This window comes from Anomaloglossus baeobatrachus, chromosome 4 (assembly GCF_048569485.1).
Source record: "Anomaloglossus baeobatrachus isolate aAnoBae1 chromosome 4, aAnoBae1.hap1, whole genome shotgun sequence".
NCBI classification, from domain to species: domain Eukaryota; kingdom Metazoa; phylum Chordata; class Amphibia; order Anura; family Aromobatidae; genus Anomaloglossus; species Anomaloglossus baeobatrachus.
In genome coordinates, this window is record NC_134356.1 from 301,782,682 (window position 1) to 301,795,293 (window position 12,612).

The window sequence follows — 12,612 nt, forward strand, 5'->3', positions numbered from 1 at the left end:
CGGGGGGGCGGGGCCATGGCGAGCCCAGCGGCCAATCAGCTTTGTGTCACTGTAAGGACACAATTTTGGAGACAGACAGACAGACTAAGGCAAATATATATATATATATATATATATATATATATATATATATATATATATATATATATATATATATATATATATATATATATATATATATATATATATATATATATATATAAATATGGATGGTGGCAAGTGGTCAGCTGTGTCCCAGATTAAATACACAGTGAAGTGAGACGCAATTAGTTGTTCAGTCTCAGTATTAGGAGGGCTGCGCCCCCAACTTGCAAAAAAGCAAGATAACATACAAAAAACACCAAAAACCTGAGCTGAAACAATGTTCAGTAAACATGCAATATATATATATATATATATATATATATATATATATATATATATAATATATATATATATATATATATATATATATATATTCTATATACATTATAATATGTATATGTGTGTGTGTGTGTATCTGTCTTTGTCTTCCCCTAGCTCCTCCTCTACTCGCTTCATAGAATTTTTAAAAGCACTATCATCTGTTACTAATGGAAAATTCAGTATTCAGAGTGAAAAATCAGTACAGCAGAAGAATTTTGTTTTTAGAATTTGTTTTTTCTGAGATATAAATTAGATGTAGTGAAATGTGAGCACTACTATGCTCTGTACTCGTAACGAGCGATCTGATGCTCGAACGGGCTCGACTTGTGTACTGAGCATAAGTAATGGAAGTCAATGGGAAATTTAAGCATTTTTATGAAAGATCTTCCTGAAAAAATGTTTCAATTTCCCATTCCATTATACTCTGTACACAAGTCGAGTGCATCTGACTGCTCTTTACGAGTCCAGGGCATGGTAGTGCTTGCTTATCACCGTTTAAATGTCATAAAACAAATAGTACACATTAAAATCCAAAAATTATATTTACTCCTTTTCAAGTCCTATTAAACCAAAACTCAACAGTATATAAGTTACTATTTTTTTTTTTTTTTTTTTTTTTTTTTATTGTGCCTTGAAAGTGGTTGCATATGGCTTCAATCGCCTATCTCTGGGAAAAAATAATTTTATATTGTTTTATTAATAGGAATTTGTCATTTGGATAATGGAAGTGAAGCTGACTTAGAAACCGGAAATGACCCACTTCACTATCCCTTCCTGGGTCAGCCAAGCTCAGTATATTTAAAAGGAACTGTATACAACCCTGAAGGATGTGACGTCTACCAAGCTAGTAGGTGTAAATGTGCGCATGCCACTCTGGGGTGCCAACTTAACTGCTCAATAAACCAAATTGACAATGTTATTATTTTTTTTTTTTTTTTTTTAATGGACTCATTAGAAGTAATGATAAATCAGTAAGACTACAAGTCCACTGAAACTGTAAAATGATGATTTGCAGGCAAAATAAAGTTCATTCAGCCTCAACAAAACATATTATATGTGTGTGTGTGTGTATATGTGTGTGTGTGTGTGTGTGTATGTATATATATATATATGTGTGTGTGTGTGTGTGTGTATATAATAATATTACTAGAAGGTGGCCCGATTCTACGCATCGGGTATTCTAGAATTTACGTATTGTGTAGTTAATGTATGATTTTTGTTATATATATTATATATATAGAGAGAGATAGAGATGTTGTTGTGTGTAGTTACCAAGTGTTTTTGTGTAGGGGCTGTACATGTTCTGGGTGTAGCGGGGGGGTGAGAGCGCTGTTTGTGTGTTGCGTTGTGTGTCGTTATTTGTGGAGCGCTGTGTGTCTGTATCGTTGTGTTTGTGTGTGTGTGTTTTGGGGGGAGGTATGTTTTGTGCAATGTGTGTATTGTGCAGTATGTGCGTATATTTGTGTGTTGGGTGTTGTGTGTCTGCGGCGTTGTGTGGGTGTCTGTGTAGGACGGTGTTTGTGGTTCCCAGTGTGTGTGGTGTGTTGTGCAGTGCGTGCGTGCGTGCGTGCGTGCGTGCGTGCGTGTGTGTGTGTGTGTGTGTGTTTTGGGGGGAGGTGTGCACCCCCCATCGTGGTCCACCCCCCATCGTGCTCCATACCCCATGCTGCGCACCCCCATCGTGCTCCATCCCCACTCCCCATTGTGTTCCATCCTCCATGCTGCGCATTCCCCATCGTGCTCCATCCCCCATGCTGCGCACTCCCCATCGTGCTCCATCCCCCATGCTGCGCACTCCCCATCGTGCTCCATCCCCCATGCTGCGCACTCCCCATCGTGCTCCATCCCCCATGCTGCGCACTCCCCATCGTGCTCCATCCCCCATGCTGCGCACTCCCCATCGTGCTCCATCCCCCATGCTGCGCACTCCCCATCGTGCTCCATCCCCCATGCTGCGCACTCCCCATCGTGCTCCATCCCCCATGCTGCGCACTCCCCATCGTGCTCCATCCCCCATGCTGCGCACTCCCCATCGTGCTCCACAGTCACACATCAGACAGTAAACACGCACACATCTGATCGCATACACTCACACACACACCCCACTTCTCCCTGTGCCCACCGGTGGGCGGTCCCAGCAGCTGTGCTGCACGCCGTGCTCCTCTGCCGACACTCACAGATCCAGTCGCGCGCGCACACACACACACACACACACACACACACACACACACACACACACACACACACACACACACACACACACACACACACACACACACACACATCTGATCGCATACACACACACACACACTGACGATATCGCACATACGCGCTGACACACTCACAACATCCGGAGATACCACATGCTTCCGGCCATGTGATCCTCCGGCAGGTCCTGGAAGATCACTGCACAGTATCGCCGCCGAGAAGCAAGCGATATCACGGGATGTTGTGAGTATGTGGATGCGATCTGAAGTGTGTGTGAGAGTGAGTGTGATCTGATGTGTGTGTGTGTGTGTGTGTGTCTGTTCTTATGTGTGTGTGAGGTGTGTGTGTTCCGCCACTGCAGGACGTGGATGCGATCTGATGTGAGTGCGAAAGTGTGTGAGTCTGAGTGTGAGTCTGAGTCGCGGCCAATCCGTGCGGGGGGGCAGATCCGAGGCGAGCGGCCAATCCATGCAGGGGCAGGAGCCGAGGCGAGGTAAGCGGCCAATCCGTGCGGGGTGCGTGGCCATGGCGAGCCCAGCGGCCAATCGGCTTTGTGTCACCGTATGTCACTGTAAGGACACAATTTTGTAGCAAGACAGACAGACAGACAGAATAAGGCAATTATATATATAACACATACATACACATACACGCACACACACATATATATGTTTTGTTTTTTAGACAGGGCATAAAAGTGACTAATTTTTACTGACTGTCTTGAAATCTCTACACAATAGGCAACCCTGATACCGCTTTGTTTGGTAGAATAGTATTTGACACAAACCTTAAGTAATATTTCTTTCTTTTTCGCTCCTAATTGGGAGACCCAGACAGTGGGTGTATAGCTACTGCCCTCTGGAGGCCGCACAAAGAACTACACTTAAAAGTGTAAGGCCCCTCCCCTTCTGGCTATACACCCTCCCGTAGGAGTACAGATTCCTCAGTTTTAGCTTTGTGCGCAAGGAGGTCAGACACGCACGCATAGCTCCATTGTTTTTAGTCAGCAGCAGCTGCTGACTATGTCGGATGGAAGAAAAGAGGGCCCATAAACAGGGCTCCCAGCATGCTCCCTTCTCACCCCACTGTATGTCGGAGGTGTTTGTAAGGTTGAGGTACCCATTGCGGGTACGGCGGCAGGAGCCCACATGCTGATTCCTTCCCCATCCCTTTTTACAGGGCTCTGGGTGAAGTGGGATTTACTGGTCTCCAGGCACTGAGACCGGGCTCCATCTACAGCCCCTGGAGAAGATGCTGGATGGAGCGGAGTACATCAGGGACATGGCCCTGCTTCCTCAAGGTACTCTGTGTCCCCGTGCATTTGGCGCTCACACCGCAGCATGCTGGGTGTTGTAGTGCGCCGGGGGACATCAGCGCTACGGCGCTTGTGCCATGGCCTCATTCAGCTTCGCTGAAGCAGGCACACTTCTAGGAATCGGTCGCGCCGGCCGCTGGGACTGCGGCGCGGCTGGCACTTGTGGTGCGCCGGGGACTTCAGCGCGGCCCGCGCTTTTACGGCGGCCGCGCTGATAACTCGAGTCCCCGGCTTTTGCGGCCTGCTTCCGTTCGTTCCCGCCCCCGGACCTGCCAGTCAGGAGAGGGGCGGGACGCTGGCCACGTCTAGGAATCGGTCATGCCGGCCGCTGGGACTGCGGCGCGGCTGGCACTTGTGGTGCGCCGGGGACTTCAGCACGGCCCGCGCTTTTACGGCGGCCGCGCTGATAACTCGAGTCCCCGGCTTTTGCGGCCTGCTTCCGTTCGTTCCCGCCCCCAGACCTGCCAGTCAGGAGAGGGGCGGGACGCTGGCCAGTGCATCAGCGCTGAGGGCTGGAGTCGTTTTTACATACTCCAGCCCTCACAATCGGCACAGAGGGGACACTGTTTCCCGCACTTTTGTTTGGGAACTCCCACGGACCGCCCCTCTCCACAGACGCCGGCAGCCATTCCTGCTGACACGCTGAGCTGCAGAGGGGAGCCGGGGAGACCCAGACAAGGAATTCTGCAGCCTCTTACCCGCTATTCAGCGGGCGGTAAGCAGCCCTCAGGGCTCACCCCCTCTTGTGCCAGTAGTATTCTTAGTATTTTGTTTCTACAAATACTTTGTATTGCATAGCGCTGGTCGCCCTTTGGCTATAGACTCTCTCACATTCAGAGAGCCAGCAGCATGTCGTCCGTAAAACGCAAGGGTGCCAAGGCACAGACATTATATGCTTCCTGCACCGCATGTGGGACTTTTCTACCGGCAGGCTCCACGGACCCCCATTGTGTGCAGTGCTCGGCCCCTGCGGCGCTTGCACAGTCGGGACCTCTGCTGGACGTGACCCAGGGTGTACCACCTGTGAATGCTGTCCAGGTGACAGGAACTGAGTTTGCAGCTTTTGCTGACAGAATGTCTCTCACTATGTCACAAATTCTTGACACATTGCGAGCTAGGCCTGTACTTCAGGCCACGGACACTGTGCAATCATTGCCCCCTGGTCCCCCTCAGCTCCAAGCTCCGGGACGGGCATATACACCTCAGGGTGAAGACTCTGACTCGGACGATGGCCCCGGGCAGCCTAAGCGGGCTCGCTATGACGGGCCTTCACATTCATCTCAATGGTCAGGATCCCAGCGAGATGAATCTATGGGTGATGAGGCGGACGTAACTGATCAGGATTCTGATCCTGGGACCGCTCTCAATCTAGATACACCAGATGGTGACGCCATAGTTAATGATCTTATATTTAACATCAATAAGATGTTAAATATTTCCCCACCAGCTCCTCTTGTGGAGGAGTCAGCTTCGCAGCACGAGAGAATCCATTTCAGATACCCTAAGCGTACTTTAAGCACTTTTCTGGACCACGCTGACTTTAGAGACGCAATCCAGAAACCCCACGCTTATCCTGAAAGGCGTTTTCCTAAACGGCTTAAAGATACACGCTATCCTTTTCCCCCTGAGGTGGTCAAGGGTTGGACCCAGTGTCCAAAAGTGGATCCTCCAATTTCCAGGCTTGCAGCTAGATCCTTGGTTGCAGTTGAAGATGGAGCGGCACTTAAAGATGCCACTGACAGGCAGATGGAGCTCTGGCTGAAATCCATCTATGAAGCGATTGGAGCGTCATTAGCGCCTTCTTTTGCAGCCGTATGGGCACTCCAAGCTATCTCAGCCGGGCTTGCGCGAGTTGACTCCGTCACACGTGCATTTGCCCCGCAGGTAGCACCATTGACCTCGCAAATGGCGGCATTCGCGTCGTACGCGATTAATGCTGTTCTTGACGCTACAAGCCGCACGGCAGTGGCGTCAGCCAACTCCGTTGTTTTGCGTAGGGCCCTGTGGTTGAGACATTGGAAAGCAGATTCTCATTCCAAGAAGTGCTTAACCAATTTGCCTTTTTCTCGTGACCGATTGTTTGGAGAGCGTTTGGATGAAATCATCAAACACTCCAAGGGTAAGGACTCATCCTTACCGCAACACAGACAAAACAGACCCCAACAGAGGAAGGGTCAGTCTAGTTATCGGTCCTTTCGAGGACCGGGCAGGTCCCAATTCGCCTCGTCAAAAAAGACTCAAAAAGACCAGAGACGCTCAGATTCTTGGAAGTCTCAGTCACGCCCAAAAAGGACAGCCGGAGGAACCGTTGCCAAGACGGCGTCCTCCTGACTTGCGGTCTCCGATTCCCACACCCGCGGTCGGTGGGAGGCTTTCCCACTTTGGCGACATCTGGCTGTCACACGTCAAAGACCGTTGGGTGAGGGATATTCTGTCTCACGGGTACAGGATAGAGTTCAGTTCTCGTCCGCCAACTCGTTTCTTCAGAACTTCTCCACCACCAGACCGAGCCGATGCTCTGTTGCAGGCGGTGGCCGCTCTAAAGGCGGAAGGAGTGGTGACCTCCGTCCCTCTTCAGGAACAAGGTCACGGTTTTTACTCCAATCTGTTTGTGGTCCCAAAAAAGGACGGATCGTATCGGCCCGTCCTGGATCTAAAGTTGCTCAACAGACATGTAAAAGTCAGGAGGTTCCGGATGGAATCCCTACGCTCCGTCATAGCCTCAATGTCTCAAGGAGATTTTCTAGCATCAATAGATATCAAAGATGCGTATCTCCACGTGCCGATCGCACCAGAGCATCAGCGTTTCCTACGCTTCGTCATACACGACGAACACCTGCAGTTCGTAGCGTTACCTTTCGGTCTGGCAACAGCCCCCCGGGTCTTCACCAAGGTCATGGCAGCAGTAGTAGCTGTTCTGCACTCGCAGGGTCACTCGGTCATCCCGTATCTAGACGACCTGCTTATAAAGGCACCCTCTCAAGAGGCATGCCAACACAGTCTGAAGGTGGCACTAGACACTCTCCAGAGTTTCGGGTGGATTATCAACTTTCCAAAGTCTCATCTAACCCCGACCCAATCTCTGACTTATCTTGGCATGGAGTTTCATACTCTCTCAGCGATAGTGAAGCTTCCACTGGACAAGCAGTGCTCGCTACGGACTGGAGTGCAATCTCTCCTTCAGAGCCAGTCGCACTCACTGAGGCGCCTCATGCATTTCCTAGGAAAGATGGTAGCAGCAATGGAGGCAGTCCCGTTCGCGCAGTTTCATCTGCGCCCTCTACAATGGGACATTCTACGCCAATGGGACGGGAAATCGACGTCCCTCGACAGGACTGTCTCCCTCTCTCAGACTGCCAAGGACTCTCTGCGTTGGTGGCTTCTCCCCACCTCATTGTCACAGGGAAAGTCGTTCCTTCCCCCGTCCTGGGCAGTGGTCACGACGGATGCGAGCCTATCAGGGTGGGGAGCGGTGTATCTCCACCACAGGGCTCAGGGGATGTGGACTCTGGAAGAGTCCACCCTGCAGATCAATGTTCTGGAAATCAGAGCAATCTATCTTGCCCTGCGAGCCTTCCAACAATGGCTGGAAGGCAAGCAGATTCGGATTCAGTCGGACAATTCCACGGCGGTGGCGTACATCAACCACCAAGGGGGAACACGCAGTCGCCAAGCTTTTCAAGAAGTCCAACGGATTTTGACGTGGTTGGAAAGCAGAGCGTCCACCATATCCGCAGTTCACATCCCAGGCGTGGAAAACTGGGAAGCAGACTTTCTCAGTCGCCAGGGCATGGACGCAGGAGAATGGTCCCTTCACCCGGACGTGTTTCAGCAGATCTGTTGCCGCTGGGGGACGCCGGACGTCGATCTGATGGCGTCACGACACAACAACAAGGTCCCAGTTTTCATGGCACGGTCTCACGATCACCGGGCACTGGCGGCAGACGCCTTGGTTCAGGATTGGTCGCAATTCCGACTCCCCTATGTGTTCCCACCTCTAGCATTGTTACCCAGAGTTCTCCGGAAAATCAGGTCCGACTGCCATCGAGCCATACTCGTCGCTCCAGATTGGCCAAGAAGGTCGTGGTACCCGGATCTGTGGCATCTCACGGTAGGTCAACCGTGGACACTACCAGACCGTCCAGATTTGCTGTCTCAAGGGCCGTTTTTCCATCTGAATTCTGCGGCCCTGAACCTGACTGTGTGGCCATTGAGTCCTGGATCCTAGCGGCCTCAGGTTTATCTCATGAAGTTGTTGCCACAATGAGACAGGCTAGAAAACCATCCTCAGCTAAGATCTATCACAGAACGTGGAAGATATTCTTAGCGTGGTGCTTGGCTCAAGGGTTTTCTCCCTGGCCATTTGCATTGCCAATTTTTCTTTCCTTCCTGCAGTCTGGGTTGGAAAAAGGTTTGTCGCTTAGCTCTCTTAAGGGTCAAGTCTCCGCGCTATCCGTATTCTTTCAGAAGCGCTTGGCACAGCTTTCTAAAGTACGCACGTTTCTCCAAGGAGTTTGTCATATCGTTCCTCCTTACAGACGGCCATTGGAACCCTGGGATCTGAACAAGGTTCTCATTGATCTCCAGAAGCCGCCTTTCGAGCCTTTGAAAGAGGTTCCCCTTTCTCGGCTTTCACAAAAGGTAGTTTTTCTTGTGGCGGTCACGTCTCTTCGAAGAGTGTCCGAGCTAGCGGCGTTATCTTGCAAATCTCCCTTCCTGGTGTTTCACCAAGACAAGGTAGTACTGCGTCCAATTCCAGAGTTTTCTCCCAAGGTGGTTTCTTCCTTTCATCTCAATCAGGATATCACTTTACCATCTTTGTGTCCGCATCCAGTTCACCAATTTGAAAAGGGTTTACATCTGTTGGACCTGGTGAGAGCACTCAGGATTTACATTTCTCGCACGGCGGCTCTACGCCGTTCTGATGCGCTCTTTGTCCTAGTCGCTGGTCAGCATAAGGGATCGCAAGCTTCCAAATCCACCCTGGCGCGGTGGATCAAGGAACCAATTCTTCACACATACCGTTCTGCTGGGCTTCCGATTCCATCTGGACTGAAGGCCCATTCTACCAGAGCCGTGGGTGCGTCCTGGGCATTGCGGCATCAGGCTACGGCTCAGCAAGTGTGCCAAGCGGCTACCTGGTCGAGTCTGCACACGTTTACCAAACACTATCAAGTGCATACCTACGCTTCGGCAGATGCCAGCCTAGGTAGACAGGTCCTTCAGGCGGCGGTGGCCCACCTGTAGGAAGAGGCTGTCTGACAGCCCGTTCATGTGGTATCTTTTTACCCACCCAGGGACTGCTTTTGGACGTCCCACTGTCTGGGTCTCCCAATTAGGAGCGAAAAAGAAGAAGGGAATTTTGTTTACTTACCGTAAATTCCTTTTCTTCTAGCTCCAATTGGGAGACCCAGCACCCGCCCTATTTGTTCTTAGGGTTTCGTTTTTCGGGTGCACATGTTGTTCATGTTGTTTCTTAAGTTCTCCGATCGTGTTATCGGATTGAATTTGTTTTTGAAACTGTTATTGGCTTTCCTCCTTCTTGCTTTGGTACTAAAACTGAGGAATCTGTACTCCTACGGGAGGGTGTATAGCCAGAAGGGGAGGGGCCTTACACTTTTAAGTGTAGTTCTTTGTGCGGCCTCCAGAGGGCAGTAGCTATACACCCACTGTCTGGGTCTCCCAATTGGAGCTAGAAGAAAAGGAATTTACGGTAAGTAAACAAAATTCCCTTCTTTAATAGGTTATACTTCAGATCAAAGATCGGCTATCCTCAATACTTATGAGCCAAGTTACGGAACACAAAAGGACTTTGGATCATTATTTACACAACAAAAAGACGATCCTTACATCAGTAACTCGGATGTCAATAGAAGTCTTCCTGTGATTTATGCTTTTCCTGGCTCTGTCTGTGACCAAAGTGAAGATTATAGTGCCAACACTGACTCTGAGACAGACGTTTTTGGAGTTAAGGAGAATTCAGATAAAGCGTTGCACATGGGTACGGTACATTTTATCTTTAAAACTGCTTTTGTTTAGGGCAATTGGACCTTTTTATATGGGCTGATTGGCGGGAACTGAAGTTCATGGGATCAATTATTGCCAGTTTTTGCCCAATGTAAAGATCCAGCAATCAACCAGATTTGCAGCTGCAGACATGAAAATCAGTCAATTATTGGCAGCACATCCCTTTGTTTAACTATAAATGTGCTGCCAATAATACTAACAATCTGTATCTGAAAATATGTTTCAGCACATTTTCCAATAGTTAACAATGAGGTCCAATCCATTGATTTATTGTAGATAAAACTCATTTGAGTGGTTCATTTGCCTGTGCAGATGGACGTATAAGCATAGCAAAATTAGAATTTTCGCACGCAACCTAAAATCTGTTTCTGGTAGTCTTCATTTGGGGAATACAGAGTCATGGGATAGTCTGCTGCCACCTGGATGCTGTCACCTGATTCTATTGATGTATCTAAATCTTTACACCCCCAAAGTCAACAAAATTTGCTCAAACACTTCTAGGTAGAGAGATCATTTGCCCCTCGGGAAGACTGCCTCACAATTGTCCACCCCTGGTATATGAACTGCTGAAATTAAATGGATTTTTGTCTTCTGCCCATTCCAAAATGTCTGCGACTTAATCATGGCAGATGAGCTTCATGTGCCTCCTTGGTGATTGATATAGGCCACTGCAGTAGCATTTTCCGACTAGATTTTGATAGTCTAGCCCTTGGTCCGAGGGTTGCCTGACTGCTCTGAGCTCTAACCCTCTGCAACAGGGTGCGCCATTACTCTGGTACCCATGAGATATTCATCTGACACAAACAGAGCAAAAGAGAACTGCACCTAACCTAAGACAGGTCTCAGACAGTCCTTGCCTCCAGCTGACACTACTAGAGACTGGGAAGGCCTGACTCCAACAGGCCAAGGTAGTCTGCTTGGAAGGAGCCAATTTTATTAAGATCTAAGAAGTGTCAGCCTCCAGGTGGCAGCAAACTAACAGACATGTGATTTTTAAATATTGAATGCTAAACTGGCCGTTAACTATGGTCACATAGACTTGGTAGCTCACCTACATTTCTATGCTAGGCCAAATGTAAAGAAGAAGATTACGTTTACAAGCATTTTAAAAAAATTGAAAAAAAATCCCAAATTTGTAATTCTCAAATCACAAATCCTCAAGACAGGCATTTTATATAACAGTCCTGATGAGTGCGGTGGAGTAGGGTACACAATTACTTTCAATAGGCATGCTCTTTTTATTGACAAAGCTGGAGGACAATACTGGCGGAGACTGCAAAAATGTGCTAAAGGTGTGTCAAACATTTAATGACTTTTCAACAAACTTTAAGCCAAAAAGCTGCCTGATGAATCTATAAATATGGTATTTTATATTTTTGTCTGATCAGAATGGCTCTACATAATTGTACTTGTGGTCAGTGTTTGACATTTATGAAAGGTTGGTTTTAAACTTTACGTTTTTGCTCAGTCTTTTCTCTTTTTTTTTTTTTTTTTTTTTTTTCCTTTCCTTTTTTTTTTTTTTTTTTTTTAATTTTTTTCTTCCCAGTTTCCCTTTCCCTTACCCCCTTTTCCCCTCCCCTTTTTTTTTTTTTTTTTTTTTTTCCTTCTGAAATTTTACAACAATGTGCAGTACAAATACCACTCGTACTACTCTTAGTACAGGTCAAAGTAATATTCCTGCAGGTCCTAATTTATTATTCATATATAATAAAATATTTGTTTTTTGTTTCCCCCCCCCCCCCCTCCCCCTGCTCCGTAAAGATCTTGTGAAACCTCTGAAAAAAAAAAAAAACTGTCTTTAACATGTGTTTCTTTAATTTCCAGGCACATTTGGGAAGTCTGTATGGAAGCCCCCTCATGAACCTTGCCAGCAAACAATGGGATATGTGACCGCACTTGCTAATAATCATTCCTCACTCGATATACATTTAGACTGTAATACAGAAGAGCCATCAAAAACTGCATTTACAGATGAGACTGGGAACGAACCCTACCAGCAAAAGAATTGTGACGATCATAGGACTATGTTTTATTGCTATGAAATAGACACATAGCAGCTTACCGGATTTGCATTCCTTAATCCAAAGACTAACTTTCTACCTCAACTATAGACTTTGCCCAAAGGGAAAACCATAATGAGTTTGAGTTTAATGCAAAGTCACAAGCAATGGATTTCAGACAAAGAATCTGAAGGAAAAAAAAACTTTGCATAAAATATCTGCTTATTTTAGAGCTTATTTTGATATAAAGAGAAAAATGCTGCCATAATTTAAAAACTGTAAATATTGGTTATAAATATTTTTGTATTTTTATATCAGATTTTCTATGGAAAATGAATAATGTATTCTAAAGAAGTTGCCAAATCTTTTTGGTTTTTGGCTCTTTGAACGTATTGTACATTTGCACAGTATGATGAATAAATAAAAAGGTGCTAATATGTATTATTGGTGGGGCCATATGATCTTTAGAGTGGAAATTGTTCGCCTTTGTATGTAGGATCAATATTCGTAAAATGTGCAGTATCACTTAATTGGGTAATAGTTTAAATAGTGAACTTAACCTCATAAAGGGATGTCTACTTTCAGTAAAATGGTCCCCAGCGTGTGTAACCCAAACACAGAAAATGATGGCTCATTACACCCGCATTACTTCTATCC

General features: G+C 47.2%; 1 protein-coding gene across 3 annotated transcripts in view; it reads left to right on the forward strand.

Annotated features, from left to right (window-relative positions):
* Positions 1–12,396, forward strand: part of LOC142303521 (leucine-rich repeats and immunoglobulin-like domains protein 3) — a 69,448-nt gene extending 57,052 nt beyond the window's left edge. The window contains exons 17-19 of one of the 3 annotated variants that reach the window (XM_075344950.1): positions 1,109–1,252; positions 9,672–9,929; positions 11,780–12,396. In XM_075344950.1, coding sequence (XP_075201065.1) covers positions 1,109–1,252; positions 9,672–9,929; positions 11,780–12,009 — 632 coding nt within the window. In that variant the 3' untranslated portion in view covers positions 12,010–12,396. The remainder of the gene's footprint in view (positions 1–1,108; positions 1,253–9,671; positions 9,930–11,779) is intronic. The other 2 variants (XM_075344951.1, XM_075344952.1) reach the window with 2 other exon arrangements.
* The last annotated feature ends 216 nt before the right edge of the window (positions 12,397–12,612 follow it).